The sequence below is a fragment of the Ambystoma mexicanum genome, chromosome 2q, assembly GCF_040938575.1.
Source record: "Ambystoma mexicanum isolate Mex_15411 chromosome 2q, UKY_AmexF1_1, whole genome shotgun sequence".
Classification (NCBI taxonomy): domain Eukaryota; kingdom Metazoa; phylum Chordata; class Amphibia; order Caudata; family Ambystomatidae; genus Ambystoma; species Ambystoma mexicanum.
Genome location: NC_090924.1, coordinates 1,084,958,226 through 1,084,980,579, shown reverse-complemented (window position 1 = coordinate 1,084,980,579; position 22,354 = coordinate 1,084,958,226). Strand labels below are relative to the sequence as shown.

The following is a 22,354-nucleotide window of genomic DNA, read 5'->3' as shown; positions in this document are numbered from 1 at the left end:
AAGCCATATGATATTCGTTATTGTAATTTTAATGGTTGTTTTATGTGTTTATCATGTGCTGATGTGGTTTCTTTTTTGTAACATTATTTCTATTTTTCTTTATTGTATTTCAAAGGTTGGGAAAGGTTTTCTGTAAATCAAAACACAATTAAAAAAAATAGAATGGCTTAAGATAATTTCCCCCAGGTCACTAAATATCTGCTCCAACACAATACACAGTTTGAGACTAAATCTGGGACAGGCCCAATCTTTACCTGTCAGAGTCTTACGTTGCACCATGGACATGGGCTTCTCACCTTGCCCTTTTTGGGCAAGGGGTTTCTACAATTTGATACATTTTCCGCTGTACCTCCTGTCAGGGATGGTGGAGCTATACTGTTTTTTTTTTTTTTTTTTATTTGAGTTTTACAGTACAAACAGACAGTCAGAAACTCCCCCTCCACCCAAAGTCCCCAGGGTACACAGGGCTTCCAGTGCATTCACTGGCTGCCACGTTAGACTCCTGATCAAGGTTTTCAAACTGTCCAGATCTTGTGTCTGGAGGGGATTGCGGGTTTTCACGACCTTTCAGGTATGCTGAGGCATGGGCCCCCTGCCAGCATGGGTCTTTTCACAGGTATCCCATTAATTACAAGCAACACTTTTCTCGTTGAACCATGGCAGTTTGCCAAGCCCAGCAGGATCCCTCAGCGCACTTGTGCCACAAAATGCTGCTGCCAATCTCCTGTGTGGCAAACCACAGTCAGTCTTCTTTTGCACCTTCTTCACCCCCGCCCCATCACTTCCCGACTGAGCCCTGCCAAAAATAATTTCACCATGCTCTGCCTCGACTGCATTTAAATCGCTAAATCTAAGCCTCTGTTACATCTCCTCCGGCGTGCAATGCGTTCCAGTCTGGGTGCCAAACATAGCCTGGGTGAGTGCATTCCAGGCTGTTACACCTTTGTGCTCCCTTCCTTCAGACCCCTGAACACCAACCTATGCCGGACCACTGTCTCCGCCATTTCCCACCTCTGCAAGTCTCTCCACCATGCTCTAACACTAGGGCCAGCTGCTGACGTCCAGGGCATGGCTATTCTGGGCATCGCCAGTACACACATGATGTCTTTCATTTTTTGTAAGGTGTGCAAAGCGGTTCTCCCCCTCACCTCCCCAACTCTCTCGGGGGAACAGGCACAGAAGACAGGCCTCAGGAGGCCAGTCATGTATTTTCACCCCTCCTCTGGCCACCGTATCCGCAATTGACTCCCAAAATGTTTTGATTACTGGACAGGTCCAGAACATGTGCACGATTCTGCCTCCTCCCCTCACATTTAGGGCAACCCTGCTCAGGTCAACCCTGAATCTGCAATATCCTTTGCAGTGTCATGTACGCCCGGTGTTTCGGGTACAATTGTGCAAGCTTGAACCTAGCATTTCATGAGACTCATTTTGTATAAAGAAGAACTCTTGACCACTCTGCATCTTTAAATGCCCTGCCCAGGTCCTCCTCCCATCTCGATCGCGCTGGCACGTCCCTCCCCCCGCATTGGCCCAACAGTAACTTGTATAAGCGGGACACCAAATGACCCCCTTCGGACATATCATATATGGTCTCTAACACTTGGTCACTCTGAATCTCAGGCCACTTCTTTGTGAGTATCCGAATAAGAGTCATGTGCGTCAGAAATTGCCCCCTATGGACACCACATTCTTGGGTCAGCATCTCAAAATCCATCAGTTGCCCTTCTTGCTGTAGGTCACCCACTGTGGCCACCCCGCTGTTGTCCCAATGTTCCTAATGTCCTTCTCCAACGCCTGGCATCTTCCCACAACCGCTATCAAGGGGATATTTGGGGAATAGGGATCCTTGACGCTCATTAAATTCCAAGCTCTTTGCCACAACTTCCTGCCCAGGGCTAACAGGTGCAGGTCCCGCCTCATCCACCCAAGTATCGCCTTCAAATAGTATGGTTCCGCCCAAGGCTGTAGGAGCTACGTGTCCACTGAGGCCTCATCTGCCAGCCAACCTATGACAAACTGCAGTTGCATTGCCACATAATATAACCCAAAGTTTGGCATCTTGATTCCCCTCATTGATTTAGTACCTTTGTAATGTGCTCAGTGCAATTTGATTCTTCTTCCCTCCCCACAGGAATTCCCTAGTGATCTTATCCGCTCGCCTGAAGAATTTCCCAGGTATGTGATACGGGACATTCACTAGGTGGTACAACACTCTTGCACACCATCTTCATCATCGTCGCCCTACCAGCCATCGACAACGGGAACTTCCTACAGAAGTGCATTGACCTCTCAAGGCCATCCATTGCCGCCTGAGTGTTCCTCTCATGTGTGATTGTAAAATCATGCCAGATGTTTACCCCTAGGTATCTGAATGTTTGCAGGCTCCACTGAAACCCCAGTTCCAGCAGCTGTTCTCTTCCATGCCTCCTCAGGTTGCCCAGCCAGAACAAACACAACTCCTCCAGGCTTATGCATATGCCTAAGGGCTCTGCATCCCGATCCAAGCCATCCAGTATATACAGAGGTTGTCCTCCGGCTGCCCTAGGTAAAGCAGCATGTTGTCCACATAAAGCGATTTGACAGGCTGGGCCCCCTTCACTACAATCCCTGCATCTGTGTATTTGGTCTGCAAAAACACTGCCAGAGGCTCTAACGCCAACATAAAAAACATGGGGGACAGTGGGCACCCCTGTTTCATACCTTTTTTCAGTTCCGAGCGCCCGGAGATGTTTCCCTGTGCGCACCCTTGCCACTGTATCCGTGTATGTAAACCACTTGCACCCCTCGCAGGAAACCGGGCTCTATACCAAAGTGCCCCAGCGTTTCATACAGGCGGTCCCACAAGTCAAAAGCCTTAAAAGCATCTAGGGAGGCCGCTGCACAATCCTTATGCATTTGATTAGTGCAATCAATGGTATGGTGCAATTGTCTCAGATTCCACGATCTGTCCCTGCCCGAGACATACCCCGTCTGATCCGGGTGCACTAGAGAACCTATCACTCTTTGGAGTCTATTCGCTAGTGGCGCAGATTCTGTTAGTTTCTTTTAAAGTTTATATTTGAAAGGTTGTTTTACAACCAAAACAAATAAAAGAAGGGAAAAAAGGTCAAACCTCTATTAGAAACTGTATGATTTCTAATGAGCAATTCTCTTTGAATATTACACCTAATGATTGCACACTAACCATATCAAGAGAGGAGGTAGGAATGGCAATGTTGGCATTAAAAAAAGAAATAAAGCACCAGGTTTGGACTCAATCCCTGCAGATCTCTTACTTTCAGATTTAAGAGTATGGGTCCCTATTCTGTGGGGACTGTTTTCCAATATAACTAGAAATGCAATGATACTATCTTCCTGGAGAGGAGCAATAATAGTTTGTGTACATAAGCAAGGGAAGTGAAGTGAGCTGCAAAATTATAGACCCATTGCCTTAATAGACACAAGTTTCAAGGTCTGTGGGGAAAATACTACTGAGAAGACTGGATGAATGGTTACAAGAAAGTAGTGCCCTCTCTGATCTTCCAGTAGGCTTTAGACCACGCATCACTCCACTTGATCAGGTCTTCATGTTGACTCTCCTCTGCGATAAGTATATGAAACTGAAAAAACAAAAGCGGTTTCTGGTTTTCATAGATTTGCACACAGCATTTGATTAATTACTGAGATAACATCTCTAGCAACATTTACTCAAGCTGGGCGGCACATTTAATCTTTTAGCGACAATTCAAAGCCTATGCCCTGGATTGTTTTGGCACGGGGGAGGGACTCGCAAAACAATTCCCTGTAGAAGCCTATAAGGCAGGGTATGTTATAGCCCCCACTCTCTTTAACTTGCACAGTAATGAAATGGCTATAGAAATCCAGAATTTGGATATGGACATCCCAGTCTTGGGAGGGTAAAAAACAGGAATCCTGCTATATGCTGATGATACAGTATTAATGAACTGGGCATCTAAAAAGCTTTGATGAATCCCAGGATGTCGTCACTGCTTCCATAGGAGGGTCCCTTCCCATGAGGCGAGGGAGGTGAGGCTGCACCCAATAGTCCCCCTGGGGGTGGTACTCAGCGGGAGGATCTCATGAGGAGGGAAACCCCCTTTGGGACCAGTGATGACCATATAGAGAGAACGCACTATCCCTGCCAATCACCTCACCCTAGACCCCTTTCATACCATAACCTCATCTCTCCTTCACCTCCTTCCGCTCCACCCCTAACCCTAATATACCATTTACCTTTGTTGCCCAGCAAAGGTAGAGTACTGAGACGAGGAAGATCTTTGGTGAGTCACAACATCATGCCTCACTCAGTACTGGGACAAGGAGGAGGCCTGGAGCAGTACAGAATACTTACCAGAACCACATTGTGCATTCTGGTGGTTCTCAACAGCTGAATGGAAGACGCCGCTTTAAAAGTGAAGAAGGACTTGACGAAGTGTGAAGCCCTCCCTGGAGGAACCGTGAGAGCAAGCACAGACCAGGGGTGAAGGTGGAAGCTGACCAGGACGCTGAGAACGGAGAGAGAGTTGGTCCAAGGCCGGTCCAGGACGTGAGGACCACACCGCCAGAAGGCGGGCTGACAGTCTGGGCATCCCTGAGACCCGGGGAGGGTGCAGAGAAGGTACTGCTGTAAGGTCCCAGTTCCAACTTCCTGCAGGAGCAGACGATGGCCCCACAAACCCCCCGGGTTTGCCTACTCTGCAATCCTCAAAACAAAAATTGCAGGGCTGATAACCCTGAGGGGAAAGGGGAAGTTGATAAAATAACAAATCCGGTTTTGTTGCCGCGTCTGGATCTCTGGACTGGGTTTGATGACTTCAATCACCTGAAAGCAAACACACAGCAACATTAACCTAATCCTTGCATTTGATTTCTTCCTTCCCTTCTATGAATTCATCCCCACCAGTTCCCCCTTGTACCTGAAACCCTTTGTGGTTTGCTGAAAGGCTGTAATAAATCTTCTTGTTGGAGTTTTTTTTATCTTTCTTTTTATCTAGGATAACTTGTCTACTACCCAGGGTTCCGTGCATCATCACAATGCTCTTAGATTGTGCAATTGTTTGTTTCCTATATATTCTGTATCATCATCTCAACTCTGGAAATTGCTTTAACTTCCTGTAACTCCCTTGTCAAATTGTGTAGTTCCCAAGTCTCTCAATTGCTGAAGACCTTTTACTAACTGTTTGTTTATAACTTCATGTATTTTTAAACTCAATGCAAACTTTTGCTAAAATAGCAGTGACACTGAACTGAACTACTTACTGAACCTCAACTCTTTGGAAAATAAAAGTCTCTGACCTTAACTTCACTGGTGCTGGCTCGCCGTGCTATTGTGAAACTGTCACAGGAGACCGTGGTATTTCTGAGGGAAGAAACAAAGTAAACCTTCTCTACTGTTCAATCAAGTATACGCGCACATGAAATAAACGCTTCAAAGATTCGGTGCACAACTAAAGAACTTATATAAAGTTACCAGCTTGCTGAAGATTTCACTTGAAACTCGTTCACAGTTCTTTTCATTAGTATATAAAGCTGTAATTTGCTTCCTGTTGCTGTAGCTGCATATATTACTTAACTTGACCTTGTCTTGGATTTTTTCTTCTGTGTAATGTATTTTCCTAAGGTTAATCTCAGGATCTAAGAAAACTGTGACCTTCCTGGCCAAGAGTCTGAATGAAAGTCAGTTTAGAATGGAAGGCAGGATTCAAAACGACCCCACAAAGAACCAGGATCTAATCAAACCTGAGGACTGCTATGACCATCTTGAAATGGGATGACTGCAGACTCCTGCAATGCATGGGTTAAGGAATCTCTGGTTGACTTTCTCTAGAACAACACACAGCAGCTGTTAGAAAGTAAATGCACACATCCAACTCAAGACTAAGGGCCCTCATCATGAGTTGGGTAGTATTTGGCAGTATTACCGCTGGGATACTGCCTGGGCTAATAGTGTTACCGCCACCCGTTCTGGCGCTATTAGCACTGGATCAAGGGTTTGGCGGTAATGGGTACTCCCCATGCGGTCCATTGGACCCAATAGGGCATTTTTTCGGTGCAATTAGCGTGCGCTAATTGTGCCCGAAAATGGGCGTTAAGTTGACTCGATTGGGCAGACCCTTAAATGCGGCGTAATAGCATTACCGCTGCATTTAATGACTACCGCCCAACTCATGATGCACTAAGGGAAAACCTGACAACTGCGCTTCCGGGCACGCTGGAAAAGACTGCAGAGCCGCCGCAGAGCGAGTGAGGCTCCTGAACACCACCGACTCCAGTGACAGAGCCCAGCTGCTCCGGAGGACGCAACACCCACGCAGACCGTGCAGTAAGGTATGTGGATGACCGGAGAGGCGCTGCAAGCCTAAGGAGGGAGTGGCATGAGCTGAAAGGCTGGGGAGAAAAGGGTCTGGGACCCTGCAACCGTGGAAGAAATGGTTGATTTGACATGGGCTTGTACTAGGGCATGGCAAGAGAGTGAACCAAGCCTACAAAGTGGGAAACTAAAGTCAGAAGTGTGAGTCTGGCACCCACACCCTTATAAAGAGAACTGTGAAACTGAGGGACAGTATATGCAGTACTTGGCAAGTGAGTAAACCAAGTATGTGACCCCCACAGCTTGGAGGAGCATCCAAGTTCTTCGTCACAGTGCCTGTTGGGAGGAAACCAGGTCTGCCAAACAGGGTCAGGGACTAACTAACTCCAGTTTGAAAACACATCCATGCTCTTTTTGTGTGTGCAATTGTGCCTGGTGAAAAGGAACCAGGTCTACCAAACAGGGTCAGAGACGCAGGGACAGAAACAAAGCCTGAGAAGTGATAACCAGGGGGCGGGATTTCCCCCAATAGTTGATGAATTTAAGAGGAGCTTGAAGAAGGCCGTAGAAGGGGATATTCCTTAATTCTTCAAGGTCTGAAGATTCTAGAACTGTCTTTTGTCCAAGGGAAGGGTACCACTCCATTTGGGCTGAAACGACCTAACCTTTACTTTCGTTTACACTTAGATGTGAGGGACATTCTGGATTCTGGCAGTCGACATTGGGACTTTTGCTTTGGACATTCTGACACTAGTTATTTCATTTGAGGCAGGGAATCCCCTCTTGGAGTTAGAGCAAGATAGGGTTTTCTTTTCCTTTTTCATTTTGAATAAAAGTTTCTAATAATCACCATGATCTCGCTGTGTCAGTCTTACTTCTGCACCATTACAATTCCCTGAATTCATTAGCATGCCCCTCCACAAGAATGGGTCTGGAAATGAACCTCTCTAAGACCAAATCATTCATTTCGTCAAATTCCAGTGAAAAATCTTTTTCCCCCATTTTTTCTCAAACAAGTTAAAATTGATAGAGTAGAATATTATGATTACTTGCGAGTTTCTATTGATGAAAGAGGACAGTGGGTGAAGCAGATTAATAAGTCCCTACTAAACCTCACGAGACAAGGGGGAGTGGTCCAACGTTTTGCAAAACAGTACAGAGGTAAGGCGATTTTACAAACCCTAGAGATTTTGATGGCAGGTGCAAACTTTTCAGCGCAGTATGGTGCTGAGATCTGGGGGCACTCACATCTCATACTCCTGGAGTGTAGAGAGATGGGTTTCCTGAGGAGTATCCTTTTATTAACAAAAACCACCCAGTTGCCATCTGTTCGATTAGAACTAGTGATTAATAGGGTAGCCTATGAGGCAAATGTAAAACCCTTGCTGTACCAACATAGGATCATGACCTCTGATTTATCATTTTATAGACTAGCACTAGAGGACATTCTCGCGTAAAGTGGTGCAAGAAACCTGTCGTGGGTTCATTACGTCCACACGCTGAGTACCAACCTTGAATTAGGCTTAAACGGGCATGAGCCCAAACGTAGTGAGTATAGTAGCTAAAGCATATATCACAAACAGGATTGGTACTACGTATCAATGTTTTCTACCTTGAGTGCTACAGGAACAATGCCAAGACATCTAGCTTTTAAACCACAATTTGGATTAGAAAGGTTTCTTAATTTCTTGGAAGACAGTTAAGCAAAACAGTTTTATCTGAATTCCAGATTGGGTGTTTTAATATTTTGGCCCCTTTTTAATAATCTCAGAAGAAGATGACTCTTTCCCATATTTAGGAATCAAAACCTGGTCACCACACATCAAGTAATGCAAACTTTTATGTGCACCCAACATGATTCTGTATTGTGGGCCCAGAGCCAATACCTGAAAAAGGCACAGTGAGTAACAAGGAAATACATGGGCTTCTAACATTGTGCTTCTAAAATGATTATGCAGTCTCTACTTTAGTATTTTACATCAACTGCTGTGTGTATGATATTATATTATAATAATAAGAATTATGTAAGAAATAGTTCCTTTTATGTGTTTCATAGTGATGGAATGTGTTATTATGCAGATTGTATAGTCTTATGACACCGAAATAAATTAATGACTACAACCTATGGTATTTGATGGCCCCAATCGCCCAAAAAAGAAGTCACAAAATAGTGGGTTGTATAAGAACCACATACGATTTAGGATTCCCATTACATCACCTCTCCCTCTACTCAATGGCATGGTGATTTCTCATGTGGCCCTTGATATGATTTAGACTTTACCACAGACTATATTGGCTAGCGCTAATGGGGGCTAAATTATTATGCAAGTTAAAGTCAAAACCAAACTACCCACGCTCTCCTCAATTCCAATTATGATCCATTGGCTCATACTCACCATGTTCCCGTTCTGTATCTTAAACAATAACACTCCATGTAGCAACAACAGCTACATACCATACAACAATGGACTAGCCAAACTAGGCTGCCCTAGGCACCACCCCATCCCCTGCCCCACACCCTTCCTCCCCTCCCTTCCACCCTTCACACACCCCCCTCACCAACATCTCATCGCTAAAAGCAAGGCCACACCAGCCAACATCCTACCTAACAGTACCAACTCAACAAATGCCAACCATACTGCCTCCAACCTTCTCCTTCCCAACCCATTAGATCACTGCCCCACAACCTACCCCACCCTCCAAGACCGCAATAATAGACTTGGCGATAGACTCCCCACCACATCTAGCAAACTCCCTACCAAACCTATGACTAAGACCTCAACCACTAAGGATAGCGCTAAGACCACTAACGCAACTTCTCTAAAAGGTGCACTACTCAATGTTAGATCTCTAGTAGCCCACCCCACCGAAATTGCTGACATTATCCTCTCAGGAGACCTCGACTTCCTTGCGACTACAGAAACTAGGTTACATGAAGCAGCAGGACCCTACCTCACTCTGGCCGTCCCCGACAACTACTCCATCCTCAGAGCAGACAGACCTAATGCTCGCGGAGGAGGTGTAGCTATCATTTTCAAATCCTCACTCGACTTCAGACACATCACCTCCCCCCCGCTAAAGTCCTGCGAGCACCTCACCTACAAAGTACATACCACCCCTAAGAGCACCATTACCGTGCAACTAATATATAGACCCCCAGGCCCCACAGGATCCTTTGAGGAAGACATTACCACTCTCATAACAGAGAATACCAAACCCCACTCCCAAAATATCATTCTAGGAGACTTCAATTTAGGATTTAATGACCCTAACGACTCTCCAGGTGCCTCCCTGGCCAACGCCTTATCCGAGCACGACTTCATTCAAGTCATTACACTACCCACCCACCAGAAAGGTAGAACCATAGATTGGATCGCAGCCCACAACTGTAATATCACCTGCAAAGCCCCACAACCACTCGTATGGACTGACCACTCCCTCATATCATTTGAAATCAACCTAAATAATCCCAACCCCAAGCAGAGCCCCTGTGCACCAGCCTGCCTGTCTAGAAACAAGCGCAATATCTCAGCGGAGACCCTCACACCTCTGATCCTCCCCTCTCTAAACACACTGCCTGCCACCGCCGACCTGAACCTTCTAGTCAACACCTACAATGATGCCCTCACCAGCGCCATTGATGCTGTTGCACCCCTAAAGGAACGCAAAGGTAAACCCATAGCCCACCTGAACCCTTGGTTCACACCAGAACTCAAATCTATAAGAAAAAAGAAAGCCAAGATGGAAGCCTTATGGAAATCCAACCCCACTGCAGAAAATAAATCTAATCTCAAAACCATCTCCTCCTTCTATAAGAAAGAGATAATCCGCACTAAAAAAGAAACCTACAATACTAGAATAAATAATGCCCAATCGTCGGCTAAAGAACTCTTCACCATCCTGAAGGAACTAGAAAACCCTAACCCTCCTACCGATACCTGCGTGAAGGACAAGCCTTGGTGCACCAGTATCCAAAATGCCCTCGCCAATAAAATTACTGGTCTCCAAAACAAAATTGAGACCAAAAGACGACAACTCTCCAACAGCAATGCCCTCATTCCTAGCGCACCCACCCCGACCCGTAACACCTCCGGCTTTACTTTCAAACCGGTTACTATACCTGAAATCCAAAAAATCATAGCATCCCTCAAACCTTCTAATTGTAAAGGGGACAGCTGCCCCGCCCAGATCATCAAAGATGCTGCACGAGACCTAGCCCCCTTCATCTCCAAACTAATAAACCTATCTTTCTCAACCAATTCTGTACCTAACAACCTGAAACAGTCCTGGGTTCTCCCCCTCTTAAAAAAAAACAATCTCTCGACCCGGCCATACCCACCAATTACAGACCCATCACTACAGTCCCTTTCCTGCTAAAAATCCTCGACAGAGTCGCCTACCTGCAAATCCAAGATTACCTGGAGACCAATCAACTGTTAGGCCTGCGTCAATCTGGCTTTCGTCCTCAACACGGAACAGAAACAGCCCTTGTTGACCTCAAAAGCCAGATTGATGACATCAAGGACAACAACAAAGCAGCCATCCTACTCCTCCTAGACCTCTCAGCAGCCTTTGACCTGGTTGACCACAAAATACTCTGCAACCACCTCTCTTCTGCTGCCCACTTCTCACACTCTGCTGTCACTTGGATACAATCCTTCCTAGCCAACAGAACCATGAGGGTTTTTTCATCTGTGGCTGCAGCAGACCCCATCCCATGCGGTGTCCCACAAGGGTCCTGCGTCTCCCCTACCCTCTACAATATCTTTACTAAACCCCTCTTTGACAAATTGGACCATCTGGGTGTCACCTACACTAACTACGCAGATGACACCCAGATACTCCTCACCATCACTGGCAACTACAACACTGACGCCACCAGGATCAACGAAATCTTCGCCATCATTCAGGCATGGATGGCCATACACGGCCTCTGCCTGAATGATGAGAAGACCGAGCTCCTCCTGGTCGGCTCCCCCAATAACCTACAGAAACTCAGCCCTGACTACTCCAACTTCATCATAGATGGCAACATCATTCCAGTTGTAAATCATGTGAAAACCCTAGGCTTCTACCTAGACGCCAATACCAACCTCTCCAAACAAGTTAATATGACCGCCTCAGCTACCGCCTACACGGGAAAATTAATTAGGGCTTGTAGACCCTTTCTATCTACAAACAGCTGCCTCATTCTGGCGAGGGCCCTCATACAATCTAAGCTTGATTATTGTAACAGCCTCTACCTTGGTGCCAACCAAGCTATAATCAAGAAACTTCAGATCCTCCAGAATAATGCGCTGAGAGCAGCACTAAATATTCCCAGGAGAGAGCACATCTCCCACATAAGAATATCTTGTAAATGGTTATCTATCCAACAAAAAATCGACCTGAAAACCCTCTGCCTCACCTATAAAGCCCTAAATCACCTTGCCCCCCAGTACCTCACCAACAAACTCTCCCTCAAGCCTAACACAAGACTCACCAGATCATCCAATACTCTCTCCCTCACCGTGCCCAGATTCTCCGCCAAAAGAGCGGGGGGCTCAAGCTTTAGTGTCCTTGCCCCTCAACTCTGGAACACCTTGCCACTGAGTATTAAATTGACCAAATCCTTCCAACTGTTCAGAAGATTAGTCATTAGTTGGCTTCTGGAAAAGGAAATCCTCAGATAAATTAAGCTCAGTCCCAATTGCATTTACTGTACATACTTTGAATAGATTGACTTAGATCAGTACCAACTGTATATATTGTACATACTTTGAAATGTTCCTACTTCCTGCCTGTACATTCTATATTTGGCATCTTAACGCCACAATTGTATAACTGATTATTTACTGCAATTATGTAACCTATCCTTAAGCGCCCATTTACCCCTGGGTCTGGAGCGCTATACTAAATAAAACAAACAAACAAACAAACAAATAAGGACGGCCACGTGAAGAGTAACTGTAACTGCTGCAGCCATCCTAATCTTGTTGGGCCCATATCAGCGGGACCCTTTGACACTGATCATTTCTGTTAACTGCAAACTATTATTACAGTCGCTTTTAATTTACTTTCTTTTCCCTCAAGAAAGTATCTCTGGACAATGAAGTCTTCTGACACACACAGCACGGTTGTGCACAGTTTTCATTATTGCTGTAAATAGGGAAGACCAGTTTTCATGTGTTCAACATCTGTTTCCTTTTCTTCTAGGACGCCATCGTTGTATCGGTGAAAATTTTGCATATACCCAAATAAAAACCATCTGGTCTACTATGCTTCGTTTATATGAATTTGAGCTTGTGGATGGATATTTCCCTACGATAAACTACACAACGATGATCCACACGCCTAATAACCCTATCATCAGATACAAGACGAGATCGCATTGAGCCATGAATATCAAAAGGCTGCATTGAACTTGTTTCACACTCATGAGTACCTTTTGGTGGACAAATCATCAAATGGGCTCTTCTTCATATACAGCTGCATCGTCTTCAAAGTCTAGTTTCGTTTTTAAATATGTTGTAAAATATTGACTTGCATTTTATGCTATTACAACAGTGGAAAGGGTTATGGGTAGTTGAAATCCACCCTACTTCACAGAGTATAAAACGCAGTTGAGAAAAGCATATTCCTTGTTGTTTAGAGACTTTACCAATCCCTAAATGGACATTTCCAAACATCTGTTTTATAAATATGTATGCACTGTGGCCTTTCCTATTGAAATTGACCGAGGCGAGAGTTGTAATCATTACCACTAAAGGTACACACCGTTGTAGCAGGTTGCAGATATATGCGAGTCCCGTAATGCCATTGCACCGCAGGGAAGAACACCAAGGTTCTGCAATGGCTCACTGTGAATCGGGTCAACAGAAGGGCTAGACATCTGAATTAAATTCCACTGGATCCTACGGGAGGCGGTCTTGCTCCTCTATCGCCACCCAAACCAGGCTTCTGTTAAAGACATGATGGCAATGGTCGTTTGTATGACACAAGATGTTTGCGGACCTAAGGAAGGGTTACAAATTGGAATAACCAATCATATCAGCATGCATGCCGAGTGCATTGGGCATATGCAGTATAGTGTCTTTGAAGCATCTCCCAGATGTATGCCATCATGTTATGTTGCCTTCTTACTAGTTTGTGTTCAGCAATCTCTTCAACTGGTGCGCCTGCTCAAGATTGTCATCTTTACAACATCTGTAGTTCATTTTAATAAAATAACATAAAAATCTTCATGATACTTTGAAGCCTATTGAGTGAGCAGGTGTAGTTTGTACTTGTGATCGCATTAATACAAAATGCAAGTTACACCTGGCCAATCAATAGGCTTCAATACAAAATGCAACAGGTTTAATACAAAATGCTAACTACAATGCAAAGAATACTCGTTTTCTCTTGTAAATAAGTAGGTGCGTTGAGCAGATGTTGTGTAAACCTGTACATCAAGCAAAATAGCGCTTATGTAATAAATGTTTGGGTTTATAAATCTGTTTGACTAATCAATGTTATGCTGAAAAATGTACACTTTATACTTATTAAAAATGTCAACATTTGGCCGAGGGACATGGCATGAAACTGTACATAGTTTCAAAAAATAAAAAAATAAAAGTTTACAATGGGATCTGAGAAGAATAACAGCGTAGAAGTGCAAAATCTTATTTTCAACACTAAAAAGAATTTGAAAAAACAAAGTCCCGGGGAGACTGCTTGGGGTGCATACCTGAATGGACACGTGAGGTTGTCGCTCTGTTAGCTCCCGTTGGGCCTACAGAGCTAACTTCTCCCCCCCCCATCCCCCTGTCGGAGTTCAGGCCGTCTGGTGCCACCAGGCGCCTCAGTGACACAGTTGGTGACCATACCCCCCTGCCTGCGCACGAGCTTGCTATTGACCCAGGGGAGGCGGCCCCACTGTAGCGAAGGAAGATTAGTGGGCTGAATCCAACTCCTGGCCGAGTGGAGGGGAGAAGCAAGGCTCACCCACCGGGCGCGGGGGAGAAGAAAGTGAAGAACTGGATAACCCCCACCCGGGGGCCCGCACTTCCCTCTAAGTACACCGCTCGTTCCCGGTTGTCCCCGTACACAGGGACGCAGGGGCACGGGAGAGCGGACTTCGGGCCCTGAGACCTCCGTTCGCCACCTACCTCCCGGACGGTAAGCCAACACAAGGCAGTGCCGGCGCCAGCCGGGCCATGGCCAGCAGATAGAACGGGATACCGGTCCAGTTTGTAATCCGCAGCAGAGGAGAGACCGAGATACTGCCGGAGAACGAGCAGAGGGACTGCTCCCCCCTCCACGTGTGGACCACCATAACCCGAGCAGGCGCCAGAAGAGGAGTCGGGCAGAGGAGGAACCGAGGGGGATCCATCCATGCGAGAGCCCAGCGGAAGGTGAGCGCAGCTTGGGCCCGCATCACCGCACACAGAAACATGCTGGGGAAGCAGGAGAGGGCCCTCAACTTTAACTGAGAGAGAGCCCTGGCCCGTTGGGTGTAATTGCCAACCTCTTCCCATAGAACGGGACCCGGACGTGACAAAGGTTGAACACGCACCTCAGAGACACCACAGGGGGAAGCCTGCACCGCGTATCGCCCAGGGGTGCGCTATGTAGGCCAGCCAACACCCAAAGGTCTTTAGAGTTCGGGGGACATAACCCGATCAGAGATTCCAACTAAAGTCCACGCATGAACCCAGGGGGTGGCTGGGCGCCACGCACCATAGAGCGAGGCAGGGACCCGCGCAGTTCTGTTGCATGTAACTGCACATATGGGGCTCCCAACTGAGAGAACCACAGTACAACACAGCGACCCGGAGGAAGCCGGTGGAGGACACAGTGCAAACGCGAAAGGCGCCAGGACGGCAAATAAGGACATACTTTCCCCACAAAGGGGATCCACAGCACGCCCCACCGGATGACGGGGAATGAGAGCTTAGCATAGGCCCACTGGGCGAGCGCAAGGACAAGAAGCCCCGGCAAGTAAAGCACAACGATGAGTGGATGCGGTGAAACAAGGTAGCCGCCAGCCGAAGGAGTTCTTGCCCACCTGGGAACTAGGCCTGATCAGGGAAAACTAGGGAGCCCTGGGGACCTGGAGACACGAAAGGGCGCCCAGTCTAACGAGTGAGGCCCTTACCAGGGGATTTTGACGGTCACAAGTACACACATGAGCTACAGAGGTCATCCACTGGCATTGAAAGATACACGAGTGATGAAACAGGGCCCAGCGACAGTACCCCAACCAAGGCACACCACAGCACGGCACAGGAGGTCTGGTTCCCGCAGATGGAAGCCCCCCATGCATCAGACAGTTGGCAGATAGAGGTCCCCCCGCTTCCATAGTGCACCCCAGCTACAAGGGGAGACAGAGATCAGAGGCTGAGTCAGGACTCCTACTACTCACCAACCTGCAAAGGCCAAGGGGGACAACCTCCCTCCCCCTACACCGAGTGGCACCACAATCCGAGAGCCTTACAGCCATATTCAAACAGTGTTCCCGGGTGTCACCCTGGAGGCGCCTCAAGGCCAGGCCGTCAAGAAGAAGAGGACCCACACTGGGATTCAGTCCCTGCAATGTTTCCAGAGACCTCCGGGTGTGCTCAGAGGGATGTCTCCCCCTGCCCCAACAAGATGGCGTAAGGAGAGGACATCTCCACCCCAGCTCTGAAAAGAGATGACCTCAAAGACATATTCCAAGAGATCAGGGCCATAAGAACAGACATACAAGCCTCTATTTGCGATTTTAAGGGCAGGGTTGACAAAATTGAGGATAAAATGGAGGGGCTTGAGCACAACCACTTGCAAATGGACGTTCTTGATATGAAATATGAAGCACGCCTAACAAATCTGGAACTAAGGGAAGAGGAGATGCTTCTGAAGGTAGATGACCTGGAAAATAGGGAGCGATGTAACAACCTAAGGGTCCTCGGAGTGAGCGAACAGAAAGGAGAAACAGCGGCGGAAGTCGGACGAAAAGTTCAGGGCCTGATAAACTAGCTCTTTGCTCTCGAGGGGGGCAAAGAAGTGCAACTGGAGAGAGCACACAAAGGCGGAGGAGGCAGAGGCCCGAGGTCCATAGTAGTGCGCTTTCTTAGATATAGGGAGAATATGGTGGTCCTCGAAAAAGCGAAGCGCCTGGGGAGCTTCATCTATGAAGGAGACACCATTAAAGTATTCCAAGATGTCTCCGCCCTGACACTGGCCTGCCGCAGAGAGTGCTGCCCCCTCACGCAATGGCTCTCCGACAAGGACATTAGATACCGCTGGTCCCATCCTTTCACGGTAACCTTTGAACGGGAAGAAGTGGATTACAGAGTGACTGGTGGAAAGGAGGCCCTCCAAGTACTACAGTTCATCAAAAATGAAGAAGAGAACGGAGGCAAGATCGAGACGGAGGTAGTGCCCCGAGACCAGCAGCGAGGGCCACTGGGTCCACAAACCACAAAAAAAGAAGATGCAAGGTGGTAGAAAGTTCAAGAAACTGAACACCCCTCCATGAGAGGAGAGGGGGGGGAATAACAAACAGTGAGCCTTTGAACAATGAAGGGGGGGCGAAATGGGCATTCCTTCTACCGGGGGGAGGTGAAGTGTCATGGGAACTAATGGAGGAGCAGTGGTCTCAACCTTAGTGGCACACCTTAGGGTGGGCATCTCCAAAAATGTAGAGTTCATGGGGTGTGGGGGTAACGGGACAGGTATAGGTCTTGATACATGGATAGGCGAATTTGAATTAATAAAGTGTTGTGTGACACCAAAGGGTCATGGGAGGATACTCTGGCTCTGAATGGCGCTCCCTAACATGATAGGCAGGGTGGAGGTCCGCAAGATGGGCTCCCTGAATGTGAAGGGCCTCAACTCCCCCACGAAACACTCCCTATTGGGAAGGGAACTTAAAAATGGCAACTTTGGGAACGATGCAGCCGCTCCTGTAATGGCCTCCGTACGAGACCCGCGGCGATGATGAATAAATCAGCCCTAATGGATCGATTCGCGGCATCCCCCGGCTCATAAGCAAGGCGAATTCCTGAGGCATCAACTGCTGCCTGGCGAGGCGACATCATCATCCCTGAAGCCCGGATTCAGCCCGTTGTTCCTGGGCCCCCTACCTCCTCACACAGCTCCCAAGATGGCGGACAGAGAGTAATTATCCCGCCGTCCCCAGAACGGAACACAGTGAGCAGTGGAGCGATCCCCTGCGGCTGGACCCGGGCTGACGTGGGCCCACGGCTCACACTCCGCAGCGAAGAGGTGGCCCCCTCCTCCCATCTCGGTGGTCCCGCTGCCCACACAGCTTTGTGGAGCCACCGCGGCTCCCTCCCGGGGAGTCGGGCGAGAGCGGTGGTGAGGCCGGCATCCGCCCACCCGGATCGGCAGCGGGAGTGGACCCGCCGAGATTCAGTGGGGCAGCGGGCCTCGCTCCGAGGGAGGGCCCGAACGACACACTGAGGCGGCGCCTCCGGAACCTCCAGTCCGGCCTTCACTGGCGACCGAACGACCTCCTGCGGGATCCCGCTTTGTCCCGCCACCCCACGCCAGGATTCCGACACGAGAGTCGAGGCCCCCCTCCATTAGACGGCCCGGCTCCTTCCAGGGGCGCCCCGGCCCACTCTCCTCTGGCAGGCCTCCCATAAACCGGGCCCATGGACCTCCCTGAAGACCCTACGCAGGAGCGGCTGCTGATCTACTGCTCCCCAGCCTCTGAGCCCGACTCAGCGAACCCGGACGAGGTAGGAACCTTCCTAAGTTTTGAAGGGGCTATATCCACCCGCTGCTGCCCAGAAGACCTGACGGCACCCTCTGTCCGACCGGAGTTCTCTCGATGACCCGCTTGGAACTCCCCCCCCCTCCCGTCTCTGGGACTTCCTGGGGTGCCCCTATTGGATCCTGGGTCCCGCTGCCCATATTGGATCCTGGGTCCCGTCCCCGAGGCCCCCCCAACCGGACACATTCCACCTGCCCTCCTACAGAATCCGACATTGGCCGCGCCGACACTGCGGCCCTCTTTCTAACGCTACGGAGGCAAAGCCTGGTGATCCTAATCCCGTATAACGCTCTGCCTGTTCACCTGAGTCTCTCCACCCCCTCTGACCTCGGCCCCCTGGTCTAGTAAGCCTCAGCTCGAGAACCCTAAGCATTGCAGTCACTGCCGCCCGACCGAGGCGGAACAGAGGCTCGGCAAAGTCGAGGACCTGACCCAGAGCCATGACGCCGCAATCCTAGACATGAGACGAGAGATCCTGGCGCTGCAGACCAAGAATGAAGTGATGGAATTCAAACAAGAAGACCTAGAAAACGGCACGACGAAATAATCTGCGCATCAGAGGAGTCCCATCAACTATCTCAGACAAAGAGCTGCCAGAATACATTGGCAATTTCTTTCAAGCCCTTCTTCCAAACATGGATAAATCCCAACTTATCCTGGACCGCTCTCACAGACTACGACCAAGACGGGGGGTGGACTCAGACGGCCCCCCAGACGTAATTACCAGGGTCCATTTCTACGCTACTAAAAAGGCATCTCCGCCATTAGCCGCACCAAAGATGAACTCTCATTCATGAGCTCCCCACTGCAAATTTTCCAGGACCTATCGTTAACAACCTTACAGAAAAGAAGAACCCTTAGATCCCTAACACTATTTCTACAGAGCCAGCAAATCCGCTACAGATGGCTTTTCCCCTCCACTCTCCAATTCACGTATCAGGGAACCCAGCGCAGAATCAGCCACCTAGAGGACGCCAAGTCCATTCTGCACCCACGCTCGCCGGAGGCCTCGACCGCTCAGTCCCCGCAGCACTCGCCGGGGGAGGCTGAGCGGCTACCCCAGGAACTGCAACCTTGGTCGTGGACTCAGAGACGCCAGAAGATGAAATGATACAGCCCAATCCGGGGCTCTAACGCAGATCGATCCAGAGTAGAAATCAAGATCCAGTAACGCTGCGGGTCCCGAGCGGCCTATACCCCACTCCAAGGAGTATGTCACCAACTCACCCTCGGAGACCAACCCCACGTAGTGGTTGGACCCCCGCCCTGTTGGCTGGGGGAACAGTTAGGGCCCAGTTGGCCCACTCATGGAAAAGTTTACCCTCCCGTTGGAGGATACAGGAAACCCAGCCACAGGAAAGCTTTGTTGACCCTGAGCCACGAGATGAAGAATGAATACCCCCATGCCCCCCGCGGAGAGCAGAACTCCATCCTGGAGGACACCGAGGAGTCCCCCCCCCACACCAGAAACTAAGATTCCTGACCCTGAATGTCAGAAGCCTCAACGCCCCACAGAAGCGGAAAGCGATTCTGAGACGCATCCAGAATGATAAGGCTTCCATTGTCTTCCTACAGGAGACACATCTGATTCCAGCTTACTACACAAGGCTCTGAGACCGACAATTTCCACTACAGTTCCTGGCGTCTGGCGGAACGAAGAAGGGTGGCACAGCGATCTTAATCGCCAAAGGCCTTAAGCCGCAAATTCTGGACTCTAAGCGGTGCCCTGAGGGCCGCTTTGTGGCGGTGAAGTGCCGAATGCTCGGCCAACTATACACTTTGATCTCAGCATATGCCCCGAATGAAGACCAGGAGGCATTCTACTTGGCCCTGGAAAGCTCCCTCCTGCTGTTCGCTGAGGGCCATACCATCATCGGGGGAGATTTCAACGGAGTCCCCGATCCCTTAGCAGACAGATCACACCCTCCGGCCCGCAGGGACTTCAGCTTGGCAACGGCTTTACTCAAAATGTTCCGAACCTTAGACGCGGTAGATACCTGGAGGGTCCTCCACCCAGAGGAGCGAGACTACTCGTGCTATTCCTATGTACATAGAACTTATTCACGCATCGACCTCCTGTTGGCATCCCCGCAGATCCTGGCATACACGGATGAAGTCCTCATAGGTCCCAGAATCCACTCAGACCACGCACCCATAATGTTAACGCTAAGAGCTCATGACCCTGACCCGTCCCCAAGACGCAGATGGTCTCTCTATGACCTGATCCTAAACGATATGGCCACCAGAGACATAGTGGCTAAAACAATAAAGCAGTTCTTTGAAGAAAATAAAAATGAAGATACCTCCCCGGCGAATACATGGGACGCTATGAAGGCCGTGGTGAGAGGGGTGCTAATCTCCCGAGGAGCGGCCTATCACAAACAAAAACAACAGTCCTGCCGCATCCTAGAGGACAAGGTCCTGGAGGCGGAGACGACATGTAAGGCCAGAAACTGGTCCCCGAGAACTTACCGTGCCTTGCAGACAGCTCGAAAGAAATTAGAGGCCCATTACGCGGAGGACACAGCCCAGCTTCTAACCAAAACAAAACAAAGTTACTACGCCAGAGGAAACAAGGCGAATACATTTCTAGTGGAAAAATTGGCAAGAGTCAAGAGGAGGAATACTATTATAGGCCTCAGAGACCCCCAGGGTGCTGTCCAGTTCGCAGATCGGGATAAGTTGAGGATTGCAGAGGCCCACTTGACAGAGACAATGACGGCTACCTCAAGACCCCGTGGAGAGCAGCAGTCCTACCTGCAGGAAGCCACCTTACCCAAGCTCTCAACCCCAAGGAGAGAAGAGTTGGAGGCCCCGATCACCAGCGAGGAGATTGACGAGGCTATTAAAAGCCTAAAATCAAGAGCCCCGGGGCCGGATGGTTTCTCGCCGCGATTTTTTAAACTCTTTCGACCCCAGCTGCTAGCGCCAATGAAGACTCTCTTCAATTCCTTCGCCACTTCGGGATCAACCACCCCATCGATGAAAGAGTCGATCACAGTACTAGCGCTGAAACCAGGAAAAGACCCCAGAGAGATTGCGGCATATCGACCCATTTCCTTATTAAACTTAGATGCAAATATTTACTCAAAGGTCTTGGCAACCCGATTAGCGAAGATTCTCCCGGACATTGTAGACCCAGACTAGACAGGATTTATTCTAAACAGAGCCACCACGGATAACACTCGTAGAGCCCTCAACCTGGTCGAGATAGCTAGGCGAGACTCGCAGAAACTTGCCCTGCTAGCCTTGGACGTGACCAAGGCTTTTGACAAAGTGGACTGGTCATTCCTCCGTCTTACCCTGGAATCGTTCCGCTTTGGGCCCACCTTCATAAAGCTAGCCTTAGCGAACTATCAGACCCCCTCCACCCTTCTCTGTGTGAATGGCCTACTGACCAGCCCAATCTCCCTGACATGCTGCACCAGACAGGGCTGTCCTCTCTCTCCCCTACTTTTTGCTATGGTTATGGAACCCCTGGCCCAACGGATCCGCCTCAGCGCCAGAATCAAAGGCCTCCAAGTAGGCCCCACCCAGCATAAGATCGCGCTCTACGCTGATGATGTGATGCTAACCATTACAGACACCTCCCAGTCCTTGAGAGCCGCCCTAGCGGAAATCCATAGATTCGGAAAGGTGTCCGGATTCGCCATCAATTTCGTGAAATCTTCAGCATTAGGGAAAGACTTGGACCAGAGAGATAAGGAATCCTTCAGTTCCCAGTGCGCGATCCCACTAAGTGACAAATCCATCCCCTACTTCGGGGTTCGGATACCCGCTAATCCTGAAGACACCTATCGGATAAACTTCCCACCCCTGATTAAAACCTTAGAAAGAGACCTGAACTCCTGGCTTACGCAGGAAATATCACTAATAGGTCGCATCACGGCCTGTAAAATGAACTTATTGCCACAATTCCTGTAAGCCTGCTCGGCCCTTCCCATCATAGTCCCTCGCCCCCAGCTGCAGAGACTTCAGAGGAAGATATTTGAATTCATATGGAGGGGGAAGAAAGCCCGCATTCCACTAAAGACCATGTTGTGTGCCCCGAACCAGGGAGGTCTAGGGGTCCCTCACCTCCAAAAATACCAAATGGCGGCGCAAATAGCGCACACCCGGGCCTGGACCATAGCGTCGGGGTGCCCCAAATGGATGGACATAGAACAATCCCGGATACCTCTCCCCCTGCGCTTTCTCTTGCACCTACCGACTCCGCTGCGGCGGTCGTGGCCAGCCATTTTATCCTCGACCAAGCAGACGTTGAAGGCATGGGATTGGGCACGCAAATTCAGAGGCAT

General features: G+C 49.0%; 1 protein-coding gene across 1 annotated transcript in view; it reads left to right on the top strand.

Moving 5' to 3' along the window:
* Positions 1–13,787, top strand: part of CYP51A1 (cytochrome P450 family 51 subfamily A member 1) — a 131,696-nt gene extending 117,909 nt beyond the window's left edge. Inside the window, exon 10 of the mRNA XM_069648427.1 lies at positions 12,509–13,787. Coding sequence (XP_069504528.1) covers positions 12,509–12,687 — 179 coding nt within the window. The 3' untranslated portion in view covers positions 12,688–13,787. The remainder of the gene's footprint in view (positions 1–12,508) is intronic.
* Positions 13,788–22,354: the final 8,567 nt, after the last annotated feature.